The following is a 13,570-nucleotide window of genomic DNA, read 5'->3' as shown; positions in this document are numbered from 1 at the left end:
GCACCGTAGGGCTGAAGGTGATGACTTGCACGAGGGAGCCGATGGCCCGAAAGCGAGTCTCTGGTAGATACACTCTCGCTGTAATAGAATTTATGCGTGCCCCTATGAACTCTATGTCCTGTGTGGGGTCTATCTTTGATTTTGCCAGATTGATAACCAGGCCAAGCGAAGAGAACGTGCCTGCTGTGACGCGTATCATGCGTAGTACCTCCTCCTTCGAGGCCCCTTTGAGTAGGCAGTTGTCCAGATACGGGAATATAAATACCCCCTGTCTGTGCAGGTAGGCTGACACCACTGCCAAGGTCTTGGTGAAGACTCTGGGGACCGAGGAGAGGCCAAACGGTAGGACCTTGTATTGAAAATGTTCTTTGCCTACCATGAACCGGAGGAATCGTCGGTGAGCCGGATGGATAGTTATGTGAAAATACGCGTCTTGTAAGTCGAGGGCTGTGAACCAATCTCCATCGTCTAGTGCCGTAAGGATGGAGGCGATTGTGATCATCCAAAAGTGTTGCCTGCGCAGGTACCGGTTGAGGCTTCGAAGATCTAAGATGGGCCTCCAGCCTCCTGTCTTTTTCTCCGTGAGGAAGTACCTCGAGTAGAACCCTTTCCCTTGCAGTTGCTCTGGCACTCTTTCCACTGCCCCTAGGAGCATGAGATGGTCTACCTCCTGCTTGAGCCTCGCTACGTGGGAGGCCTCCTGGAGGTGGGGCCTGGGTGGAGGTCGTGGCGGTGGGAGCGACTGGAAGGGGATGGCGTACCCCATGGCTATGATCTCCAGCACCCATTTGTCTGTGGTGATCCTTTGCCACTGGTCGGAGAATGGTCGGAGGCGATGGTGGAATAACCGCTTCGGATGACCTTGTGCGATGGTAGTGATGGTGCAGCCCTGGATCTGTGTGTCAAACTTGTGGCCTTTGGCCCTGCCCCGAGGACGCGCAGCTCTGTTGTGAAAGTCGCCTGGGAGTTCTGTACTGCTGGTGCTGTTGATGTCGCCCTTGCTCGTAACCCCTGTGGTACTGGGGACGCTGTTGCTGGTACTGGTACCGTCTTTGTTGAGGGTAGTACTTTTTCTTTCTGTATGGAGGGGTGTAAATCCCCAGGGCCCTAAGTGTGGCTCTTGAATTTTTACTGGAATGAAGGACCGAGTCAGTTGATTCAGCAAACAGCTTCTGCGAGTCAAAGGGAAGATCGACTATCTTTGCCTGCAGATCCCTCGGTATAACCGAAGTCTGGAGCCAGGACTCCCTTCGCATCACCACTGCCGTAGCTGTGGAACGTGCTGCTGTGTCCACAACATCCAGGGCGATCTGAACTCCCATCCTCGAGGCCGCGTAGCCTTCTTGCACGATGGCCTTGAGCACCGGTTTCTTGTCCTCTGGAAGCGAGTCCATGAGGGAGGTTAACCTAGTGTAGTTGTCGAAACTGTGGTTCGCTAGATGCGCTGCGTAATTTGCCATTCGCAACAGTAGAGTGGAGGAGGAGTAGACCTTTCTGCCGAACAGCTCTAGCTTCTTGGCATCTTTGTCTGTTCCCCATGTCTTGAATTGAGATGTCTTTGATCTTTGTTGCAACGACTCCACCACCAAGGAATTTGGTTGTGGGTGGCTGAACAGGAACTCCATGCCCTTCGCCGGCACGAAGTATTTCTCATCCGCTCTCTTGTGGACAGGCGGAATAGTCGCAGGGGTCTGCCATACCATAGTGGCGGACTCCAAGATTGCGTAATCAAGCGGTATTACTACTTTGGAGGAGGCCGGAGGTGTCAGATTTTTGAGGAGCTTATGGTGTTTCTCTTGCACCTCTGCTGTCTGGATGCCTTGCGTGAAGGCCATCCTCTTAAACAGCTCTTGAAACTGTTTCAGATCGTCCGGAGGATGGACATCCCCTGGGGCCGTAGCCTCGTCTGGGGAGGAGAGCGAGGAACCATTAGGGTACGCCTCTCTGGACCCTTCCGGTTCCTGTTGGTGATGGTACATCCGCTCGCTGGAAACTTGCAAGGGAAAATCTCGGGGTTCCATAACCAGTTCCCCCTAAGATACTTGAGTCTCTGTCCCCGTTCACGATTGCCCTCGGGGATACGGGACCGTCTGTGGGGATCTTTCCCTGGTAGATTGCCGGTGGTGTCTATGCCCCGCGTGATAGGGGCGACCATGGCAGCATGGGCACTGTTCTTGGGAGGGTGACCTAGACCACTCCCTTGATGCATACCCTCTGCGTCCGGGAGAGCGAGATCATCGAGAGACCTGGGACACTGGAGAGAGCGATTTGTGATAGTACTCCAGCAGCTCAAACCCCAGGAAGGGTGAAGGTGGTCCCAGCCAGGGTGAGGTTGGTTGTAAAAATGGAGACAGGGGCTCGGGGTAGGCTAGGGGGGACCCCTGCCTTCTAGTTGGAGTCTGCAGCATGAGCGGAGGGCTGAGAGAAAGCAACTCTGCAGCCCTGTCTGGAGAGGGGCTGCGGTGCCTTGTTTTGTGTGCAGGCTTCCCCCTCCCTTGAGGGGGTAGCTCCGCCCCCTGACGTGTAGGGGATCTCGGCCCTGTCCGGGCCGTGCTCGGCATGCTTATGGGCGGTGCTGCAAGGGCGGTGTCCTCCGGTGCCTGCAGGCTGCGTGCCTGCGCGCTCTGCACTGCCGGTTCCCCAGGGGTCGGTGCCACCGGTACCGGCGCTTGTTTAGCCGCCGCCCTGCCTGCGGTGCAGGGCGGCTGTTTGATTATCGGAGGCTGAGCCGCCTCCACGTGGCTCTCCATGCCGCCGCCGATCAGCTGTTGCTGCGGCTGGGGGCTGTGCGTTTCTCCCGTCCCGCTCGCTGTTGCTGCCGGCAGGGATCGGGATGGGGAGACTTTCCTCCGTTTATGCGCTGATGGGTTGAGGGAGGCGGCTTTCCTTCTATGGGCCCCGGAGGGTCCCTCCTGCTGCGGCCGCTCCGGCATGTCTGGCTGGAGGGCCTTGTCGAAGAGCAGCATTTTAAGCCGCATCTCCCTGTCCTTCCTTGCTCTGGCTGTTAATTTTGCACAGAAGGAGCATTTCTGCGTGACATGGGACTTCCCCAGGCACCTTATGCAGTGGCTGTGCCCATCAGACGCTGGCATTGCCTCTCGGCAAGACTCACATTTCTTGAATCTTGAAGAGGACATTGTTGGTGAGTCTTTCAGTTGTTAATGGGGTACTTAGCACCTTCTCTGTGCTGTTTTCCCCCTCTCCGATAGCCTGCCGTGGCAAGAGGGCTTAATGGCCCTAGGCTCCTGGCCTCCGGTGCTCCGCTTGTTACTAGGACTGGACTGAATGCCGTCCCGCTTGTTTCTTTTTTTTTTTTTTTTGAAAATAACAACTGGCTAACTTAACAGTAGCCTAAGAACTTGAAAACTTTAAAGAAAAACAGTTAAAACCATTGAATACGCTAACTTGGCCGTAGCCTAGTCGGATTCCGTCTGCAGCCGACGGCGGTTTAGAGGAACTGGCAGGGACCGGATCGCGCACGTGGCCAGGAGCGCGCAAGGGAGCGGTGCGCCCTGGCGCATGCACGGTCCGGCAGAAACTGCTTGGAAGATCCGATCTGCAGCGCCGGGCGAGCCCGACACCTAATGTGGAGCACCCATGGGGACACTCGAAGAACAAGTTGATAACATGACAGTAGTGGATATGAATCAGAAGTTAGGAATAAGAGAAAAAAAAATAAGGGAAACCAAGGGACACAAGGAAATGTATATGGTGAGCAGAGTTAAATACAAAAAGGAGTTTTTACCTATAGTAGAAACCAAAAAGGAATTGTCACAATGGCACTAGACCTTTATTACACATAAATGATAGAATTATCCATAATACAGCAAAAGCGAAAATGTTCAATATTTATTTTCATTCTATGTTTGGGAAATAAACAGATGATATAGTCTCAGCATATAATGGCAATAGTCCTTCCATTCCACTAGTACCTCTAGATGTTCTTAAAAAGAATTTACTGAAGTTCAACATTATTAAATCAGAAGGTCCAAATTTCAAAAAAAACCAAACAAACAAACAGATTTGGGTGAGGACCTTCCTAGATTGTTAATGTTAGAAGCCGTAAAACTAGTATTGGACCAATTTTTTAAAAAGGTAAACAGGATGACGTGAGTAACTGCAGGCTTGTCAGCCTGCCATCAATCCTGGGCAAGGTAACAGAGCAGCTGATTCAGCACTTAATTAATAATTCATTAAAGGTGAATAATACAATTAATGCAAATCAACGTGGGGTTTTTGGAAAAGCAGATCCTGTTCAACTAATCTGATATCTTTTCTCATGCCATTACAATTCTGGTTGATAAATGCATAGACTAATATACTTCTGTACTTTTTATTGCACCACCCTATGATTAACAAATTAGTATATAGAATTAACATAGCACACATAAAATAGATTACAAACTGGCTAATTGACAAGTCTCAAAAATGGATGTAGTTCTAGTAGAGCATTACAGGTATCAATTCTTGGCCCTACACTATGTAACACTCTTACCTATGATCTAAATGTAAACATAATATTGGGAGAGTGAGAGAAGAGAACAGATTACTGAGTCAGTACAATCTGGATCACTTGGTAAAGTGGATACAAGCAAACAATAAATATATACGTTTAGGAACCAAGGCTATATTTATAGTACAGGGAAAAGTCTATCCTGGGAAGCAGTGACTCTAAAAAGATCTAGGAATTGTGGTGGATAAGCAGGTTAACATGAGTTCCTAGCATGATGTTGCGGCCAAAAGAATAAATGTGATGCATAAACACAGAATCTTGGGTAAGAGTGGAGTGGTCATTTTATTTCTATATATAGCACTTTCACGAACATTGCTGGAATCTGTATCCAGCTCTGGTGTCCACAATTCAACAAGGGTGTTGATAAACTGAAGGGGGTTCAGAGAAGGGCCATAAGAATCACTGAAGAATTAAAGAATGTATTTTGTGGTGGTAGACTCAATAAGCCCAATCTATCTCGCTTAACAAAAAGGGAAGATTTAGATGTTTACAAGGGGATCAAATATTTAATAATGGGCTCATTAGTTTAGCAGACGAAGGTGTAACACAATCCAGTGGCTGGAATATGAAGCTAGAGAAATTCAGATTGGAAATAAGACATAAATTATGAAGCATGATAGTAACTGACCACTGGAACAAATTCCAGGGTTTATGATGAATTCTCCATTAACTGTCCATTTTAAATCAAATTACCAGGGGTTGTGATGAATTCTCCATTAACTGTCCATTTTAAATCAAATTACCAGGGGCTGTGATGAATTCTCCATTCCCCATAAACTATACATTTTAAATCAAAACTCAACATTTTTCTAAAAGACATGCTGTAGTTCTAAGGCCTGTGTTAGACAGGACGTCAGAGCATCTCAATAGTCTTTTCCGTCCTTGAAATCTATGCCTTTATGAAAAGTCTTTACACTGAATTTGGTGCTACTTTTCTGCAATATCTATACACATTGGTTTAGATATGTGAATAGCTTAATTTGAATTTATTCAGATTAATATATTTTACATCCTTACTATATTAGATAATGGTGTTGATTAATTTTTTATATTGTGATATGTGTCAAACTACTTGGATGAAAGTCTGTTTTCTATTAAAATGTACATAACCAAGATTTATTATTATTATTATTATTATTATCAGCATCACGAAATAAAACTACTTTAAACATGCTGGATACATAGGAAGAAATGTTTATCAAATCATGTTTTCTGGCTAAAAGTGATTAGTTAAACAAAGGAAAGCGTATCAGTAGTTACTGAAATGAACTGATGGACAAATTCTACAGCCTTGAAAGACATGATGACTGGAAACAATCTTATCCTCTCAGATCTAGCTTTTGTTGAGAGATTTGGAGAAGAAAAGCAGCTTTTCTACTTTTTTCAAATCCCAATTTGTTTCTTAACTTTCAATGAATTATTTTTTGAACTGAATTAGCTGAATAAATTAGAAAGAACAAAATATTCTGTCTGAGCCCATACAAGAGGCTACTGTTGTCAAAGGCTAATTCAGCTCTTGAAAAAACTCTTGTTCTCAGATGTTTAGTCAGTGACTTCCACCAGTTCCTTAGTCTGACTTCCTTTAAAACTAAGCAACAACACATACTGCTACATTAATTACACAGCTAAAGTTGATATACCTTAGTTTGGACTTCCACGCCATCTCCACTAAGGGAGGTAGATGGAAACCTGTGCTTCCACTGACTTCCCTTACACCTAATGGGGGGGGGGGGGGGGGGCGGCAGTACTAGGGTCAAAGGGCGAACCCTATAAATTCAATTTAGCACATCCCCACTAGGTGCACTAAGTTGAACCCTGGGAGATCGACTGAAGCAGGGTCAATCTTCCCTGTAGTGTAGCTGTACCCTTAGCCAGGTCATAGCACAGCTGGATACAGGAGATGTAGGAAAACAAGCACTGTGATGTAACTGGAAGCCTCCTCATCCATTCTGCAATCACCAAGAACAGTTGCAGAGATTTGCAGAAAGGCTTGGTACAGTCCAAGTACAAGCCCAGAGCCTGCCTCATATCCAAAAAGTGGAGCACCTGCTATGCTATTGTCAGAAACATATGGTTTCAGAAAAAACACCAGGAGAAAAATGTCCTGATTAACATGAAAAGCTGACACCACCTTTGGAAGAAATGCAGGGTGCGGTCAATGCTGCACCTTGCCTTTATAGAATACAGTATAAGGGACTCTGAGGTAAGGGCCTCCAATCTGCACACCGGCCAGGATGATGTAACAGCAACCAGGATCACCACCTTAAGTGATAGTTGTTAAGATGGCCAGGTGGCCAGTGGTTCAAAGCAGGGAGCCATCGGACATGAGAGAATCAAGTCCTAAGAGGGAACAGAGGCTGGCACCTCATGACAAAGTCTGCCCAGGCCCTTGAAAATATGGCTCACCACATGATTTACAAACAAGGAATGTGTCCCCATCCCCAGAGGAAGGCTGAAATAGCAGCTAAATGCACTTTGAGGGACGATGCCATCGACCCTGGTGTTTGAGGTACAAGAAATAGTTCAATAGGAGGGGCACTGGGGCCTGCATAGGGGACAGACCAGCGTGCTGGCACCAAATAGAGAATTGCTTGAATTTAGTGAGATAAACAGAGCAAGTGCGCCACTGTTGCCAGTTGGCTGTGGTGCTGGCCACGCTGATGTTGTAGTCGATGCCACCATAGGGAGTGGAGCCAAGTGCACTAGGGTCTGTGCCATCCACCACATCGACAGTGCCATGTGGTCTTCGTGCACCTGCATCAGTGCCAAAGTTGGGGTCAGCGCTGATGCTGATGCCAATGTAAGCAGTGTTGGGCCCAAGGCTATAGACACAGTCAGTGCCGAGATAGACAAATATCCCGGTGCAGGCTGACATGGTTCCAGGGCTGTCACTATTAGTTTAATGAGGTCCCACACTGCCTCAAATGGTATCAGTCATGGAAGGCAAGTCAAAGTCTTTATCCACTACCAGGGCACCTGGGGAGTCCACAGATACTGGACTAGATTGTCCCATCCTGAGTACCAGAGTCAATGGTGCCAGGGCTGAAATGCTAGGCTGCACTAGGGTCAGTGCCTCAGAGGACACCACTCTCTACACACTTCTTTTTCTTCATTGTTGAGACATGGACAAATTACCATATCTCAGGGAAGAGTGCTGATGTCCTCAATTCTCAGCACAGTGAGGCACAGAGGGAGGTGCACTGCTCACCAAGGCAGACGAGACTGTGTCTTGTTGGTGTGTCTGGTGCATCGACTCCATGAGAAGGAGCTTAAGTCTCTGGTCTTTCTCCCTCTTAGTTCTAGGCTTAACCTCCTCCTCAGCAAACTGAGCACTTGTCTGGGAGATGACTTTCTCTGAAACACTTCAGGCATGCAGCGTACGGGTCGCATGTAGGCACATGCTTGCCACATTTTGAACACAGCTTGAAGCACTGGGAGCCACTGCTCACCCTGAGAGCACGAAACAAAAGGGGAGGGGAGAACCTTCCACTTCTGACTAAGAAATTACTAACTGGAGAACAACAAACTAATCTACACTCCAAATTGCGGACTAGGGAAAACCAGGTACTTGGAAGCAAGACCCAAGCTCCAATCAATGACTGTAGAAGGAACTGAGTGGGGTGCAGGTCGGCAGGGGTATATATGCAACATCGGCAGGATGTCAACCATAGTGGGTAATACAGCCAACCTGATGGGTGCCGCTAGGGAAAAGTCTTCCAATGATCGTGGGCAAGCACACCTATACTGGAATGCACAGGGGCAACACATCTTGAAGACAAAAAAATTGCTGGGCTCTTTTTTTTTTTTAACCATTGAACATAGAACTTGAAAGTTGGGATGATGGTATTAAAGTAAATTGCTGTGCTCAAGAAATAAAGTATAATTAAGCAGGGAAGTGTTTTATATGTTCAAAGTGCTATTTGAATATTAAATACAAGATAAAGGATACACATCTTCCAGTCTAAGTTTATTAATTTCAAATATCTTTTAATATCCAGTAAGTGTTTACTCAGAAGTAAGGCTGAAGCATGATTCTTACATGCAGGACTGTTTTATTTGCAGGAGACACAAGTTCTGTACACGGAGTTAAGTCACATGAGTATCCACTGAATAAGAGGGCAGTACTGCTGTATAGTGGCTAAGGGAACCTGGAGTTCACTTCACTTCTATGCAAACAATCTCTTGAGCTTTCAATTTCAAGTGCAGACTGCTTTAAACAATGCTTCTTTATTGCTTTTAAACTACTTTTTGTATTTTTGCTCCAGTGACTGCTTCCACAGCAAGAAATGTAATTCTGCAGAAGGGCAGGATACAGCTAACATCATATAATGGGATAAGCATAGCAATAATGAAAAGAGCAGAGCTGAACGAGCAATTCATTAAAGATAAATTTGACTAACTTCACCACTTCCTGCCTGTAGCACGACAACCAATTATTTAAATTTTAAATGTATTAATTATTTTAAATTACTCTAAATTTCACTGAGTTCTCCATGTTTTATCTGAACCCAGATAACAGATCTTACCTAGGCATCACTGAAGAAAATGGAGACGTTTGTGACTTCATTGGGCTTTGGAACAGGTGCTAAACACTCTATCATAAGTTAACATAAGCTTAATTTTCTAAACCTCAGAAAGGTTTGACATTAACATTATATATATATGCAACAATACTTTAAAAGGGCATCATTTATATACCTGGTAAATCTGAAAAAAGCAGAATGCATTCATTGAATCCATTAGCCAGAAGCCGGTCCCGCAGCTGCTGCAGAATAGCGACTCCAATACAGAACGGAAAAGAAGAATTCCCAAGCAGTAACGTATCCCACAGATGGAAAATCTTATGCAATGGAAAGACATCTGCAAGATGGCACAGGTAGCAAAATATTAATTATAACAAACCATGTTAAGTTCATAAAATGTATATGACCAACCTTCTACAACTTTTATTGTTGCCTCAAAGTGACTGATTTTTAATTTGGGAACAAACAAGACAAAATATGTTTAGCTATAGATATATTTTCATATGCCGATTTTTTATTCCCTATGGCAATCAACATTTGATTTCAATATTAAATATGCACTTCTGTGGATTTTTTTTTCTTGTCAAAGTACACAGTTTAGGGATAGGTCTCTCTCATTTGGAGCCATCCGTAATCATGCACAAGATTACTACTGGATTGGGGAGAAGGGAGAGAGTGAAAAACAAATGTATACAATACTTCTTAGAGAACAACAAGTCGTCTTGTGGCACCTTAGTCTATAAGGTGCCACGAGACTTCTTGTTGTTCTCAAAGCTACAGACTAATATGGCTACCTCTCTAATACTTCTTAGCTGATTGAACATTCACAAGTAGTTTTTCTACTGTGAAGACAGTCTGACCTTTCCGTTGGGGGGAAAAGAAAAAGAAAAGAAAAGAAAAGAAAAGAAAAGAAAAGGCCAATGTTCCATACAATTTTATCCATTCATAGGTAGATTTTTTCCATTCAGATGCAGAATAAATTTTTATGTGCACCAAGGCATGTGAGAATATGCATCACCAACTGAAACAAAAATCTAGCTGTGGGTGTATCACTAATCAATTCAGTGGCATCTGAATTTCTCCTGACCAGCTGAATAGGCGCTCAATTTACAGGGAACACTGCTAACAGCAGTCTGTGCATAAAATACTAAAAATATCCTGATTTTATCCAACATGCTTAAGTAAGTTTATTATTATTACTGAATAGAGGAAAAAATTGGAAGAATTGCTTTGCTCACAAAAGGTTTGACTGAATGGACCAGAAAGTTTGTGGAAAACAGATCCATTAATGGCCATTAGCCAAGATGGTCAGGGACACACAGACCATGCTCAAGGAGTCCCTAAACCAACCATATCTGTACACTGAAACTAGATGATATGGTATCACTAAAAATTGCCCTGTTCTCTTCATTTCCTCTGTAGCATCTGGCACGGGCCACTGTCAAGACAGGATATTGAGCTAGGTACCAAAATTGATGTGATCCAGTATGACCATTCCTATGGGTAACTACAGACCACTGCTCTTCTGGAGGTGATCAGAGTGATTTACTAATTGAGAGAGGCACAACAAAACAGTTTAATAAGGATATGTTTAAACAAGAGACAGAAGATTACAACTACAGGAAGCCTGGAAAATGTTCTCTCTGAAATGGAAGGATTATTTTCAATCTGAAGATGGAAAAGGCCAGTTTTCTCCAAGATATATGGAACTGAAAAGACTGGTTTTCCATGTATGTTGCATAAGGGTTTGGGTTCCTGTGGACACCAGTTAACCTGGAGTGAGTCTGAACTAAACTTCTAGGAGGGAAGGCTCTACAGTTCTCCAGTCTAACTGGAAATGTATATTCTATGGAGAAATGGGTGAAGTTACACATGAATGCAGTATTGCAATTTAAATCAAAAATATACTCACGTGTAAACATTGTGAGAAACCAAGGTATGGCATACAACTATGAGAAATAAAAAAAAGGGAAAAAACATTTAGTTATGAGCTAAAAGCCTTGTTGAGATTGATTTTCTATTACATTTAAAGTTGTACAGCATTTGATAATAAGGACATCTTCATATAAATATAACTTAAAGATAACATTACACTCATCCCTCGCTGTATGAGCAAAATTGGTTCCTAACTTTTTGTTTGTAGGCAAAAACTCATAAGAGGGACACTAAATTACCATTAAGTACATGTTAAAGTCTCTGTTTGGTTCCTAGTGCCCCTAATTGGTGGAAGAAGTGGCAGCGTGCGGCTGCTTTTGAAAAGTAAGTGAACCTGGGGGGCAGGGGTGGTGGAAAAGGTTTAAAGGCTGAGGGCAGTTTGGGGCTATGAGCAGGAGGGAGGGTTAAAACCTGCAGGCAGCTCAGGTGGAGGAGGTAGCAGCTTGGTTCTCCTGGCTGCAACAGAGGCACCTGGGGGTGCGGGCGGCAGCCAGGGGTTTGGAACGAGATGGGGTGGGTGTTGTGAGTGGGCTGGAGGGGGTTGTGTGGGGAGCTGTGGGCTGGGGGAATGTTGGGACTGGGTGGGGGAGGTGCGCAGGGAGTTGCCACAGGGGGAGCGTTGGGTGCGGGCCCTGCTGGGCTACAGGTCTCCCCACACGCCCTGGCCAGGGACCCCACAGCTGGCTCAGCTCTAGCTGCGGGACTGCAGGTCTCACCACGCCCCGGCCAGGGACACGGGGGCTGGCTCGCATAAGTGGGGGAAGTTCACTTGCATAGCGAACAATGGTAAGTATATGTGTCCCTCGTTTTAGTGAGTATACGTAAGTAAAATACTTGTTAAATGAGACGTGTGTACTTTTAGGTCTGAATTTCTCTCTGAATTTTCCTTTACTCAAAGAAGTTTTTATTTGTGTTGTTTATGTACAAAAGGCCAAGCAGAATATTTTCAGCCACTTTAGTGTTTCATGGAAACTAAAAACCCAAACCCTTGTCTTATCACAGTCCCCATCCCACATACACACAAAGATAACTCTACAATTACTGATCTCAGACATCTGCAAATTGGCAATCTTCGAGTACAGAGCCATGTATGAAAAACAAAATTGTTTGGATAATGAAATTATGAACAAGAGGAAATGGTTCTGTGCAGTAGAACACACAGAAAGGTACAGGTATTCAGAATTATTGAGACATGCACCTGGTATATCTGCTTCTTTTTTCAGTTTGGACATCCATTAAGCGAGATTTTAATATATTAAGTGTGATTTTTTTTTTCAATGAACAGCAATGGGTACAATTCAGCCTTAATGCACTTATAAGTGTCTTTTATGACATTAAAATTTAGGTGCTTATGCCTAAAATTTACATAATGTAAAGGATTTAGGGTGGCTTGGGCACTTATTCTGCAATGAGGCAGTTTAAGTATTTATGTTACCTTACAGGCTTTCTGGGACTTAACTACTTTACGATCTTGTAAGGCTTTCAAACAGTTCTCTTTATGCACTTAACGACACAATAAATATGAAAGTCAGTTAAAAAGTTATGCCCTCTTCAGTAAGTGAAACACTCAAAGTGCTCATCCCATTTCAAGTGTTTCTTAATTTTAAAGAAAATATTTATCAATTTAAAGGGGAAAATCTACATGGACAGTAAGCAGAAGTTGCACAGAAAACTACAAGAAGTCAGGAATGCAAAAGTTAAAACTCCAACATCAAATTTAACTCAAATGAACCACATATATGCTGTACTTTTCATTTTTGGAGAGCTTCCATTTAGTTAGATGTATAGCTTAATGTATTACCTTTATATCATGAAAGACACAAATTAGTGCTGCTAATGAGCCTTCATTTTGTATTTCCTTACTCCTACAGACTAAATAAACAAACACTCTTCACTGGGACAGGCTGTGGTATTGTGGAACTGATGAATGTCTGTCTGTTGAAGTGCTCCTTGGTATGTAGCTCCCCAAAGTTTATTATAAAAGCCACTCTAGGTGTAATGTTCCTTAAAACCACTACTTTTAACAGCAACAGAAAAATTGACAGGACTAAATGGTTGGTATTTCCAGCATGCACTCAGGTCTTTATAAATGGACCTCACTATACCGAAAGGTTCCGTTTCTGACAGGAAAAATTCTTTTACCATTTTTGATGTGCCGCATTAGCACAATCATCTTCCATGAGTGCATTCTTGTAGAGCATTACATCAAGAACTTCATATTCTCCACTACCATGTGAAAAGCCTGAAACAGTGTTTGTGCCCTGTAATCATGTTTTTAATCATTTATACAAAGTGGACTAGTACATCTACTAAAAAAGAAAGCATTTAACATAGCTGGAAGCTTCTCTGTGGGTCCATCTACATGGAGATTAAAGATTTGCAGCATGAGCACAGATTGCTTAGTCAGCTGATTCAGGCTTGTGGGGCTTGAGCTGTGGACAAAACATTTTTATGTAAAGACATTCATGGCTAAGCTGCAGCCCAAAATCTAGGACGCTCCACATTCCTGAAGTCCACACTCCTGGAGTCTTGAGCTTGGACTCCAGCCTAAGTCTGAACATCCACACAGCAATTATTCAGTCTTGCAGCCCAAGTCATC

The 13,570-nt window shown here is 44.1% G+C and overlaps 1 protein-coding gene across 1 annotated transcript in view; it reads right to left on the bottom strand.

Moving 5' to 3' along the window:
- TBCK (TBC1 domain containing kinase) overlaps positions 1–13,570 on the bottom strand; it is a 165,434-nt gene that overhangs the window by 77,371 nt on the left and 74,493 nt on the right. The window contains exons 23-24 of the mRNA XM_074993470.1: positions 10,949–10,985; positions 9,212–9,373 (exon numbers count right to left, since the gene is read on the bottom strand). Coding sequence (XP_074849571.1) covers positions 9,212–9,373; positions 10,949–10,985 — 199 coding nt within the window. The remainder of the gene's footprint in view (positions 1–9,211; positions 9,374–10,948; positions 10,986–13,570) is intronic.

The sequence above is a fragment of the Carettochelys insculpta genome, chromosome 4 (assembly GCF_033958435.1).
Source record: "Carettochelys insculpta isolate YL-2023 chromosome 4, ASM3395843v1, whole genome shotgun sequence".
In the NCBI taxonomy this organism is placed as follows: domain Eukaryota; kingdom Metazoa; phylum Chordata; order Testudines; family Carettochelyidae; genus Carettochelys; species Carettochelys insculpta.
Note: the sequence above shows the minus strand (reverse complement) of the source record. Positions and strands in the feature narration are given on the sequence as shown.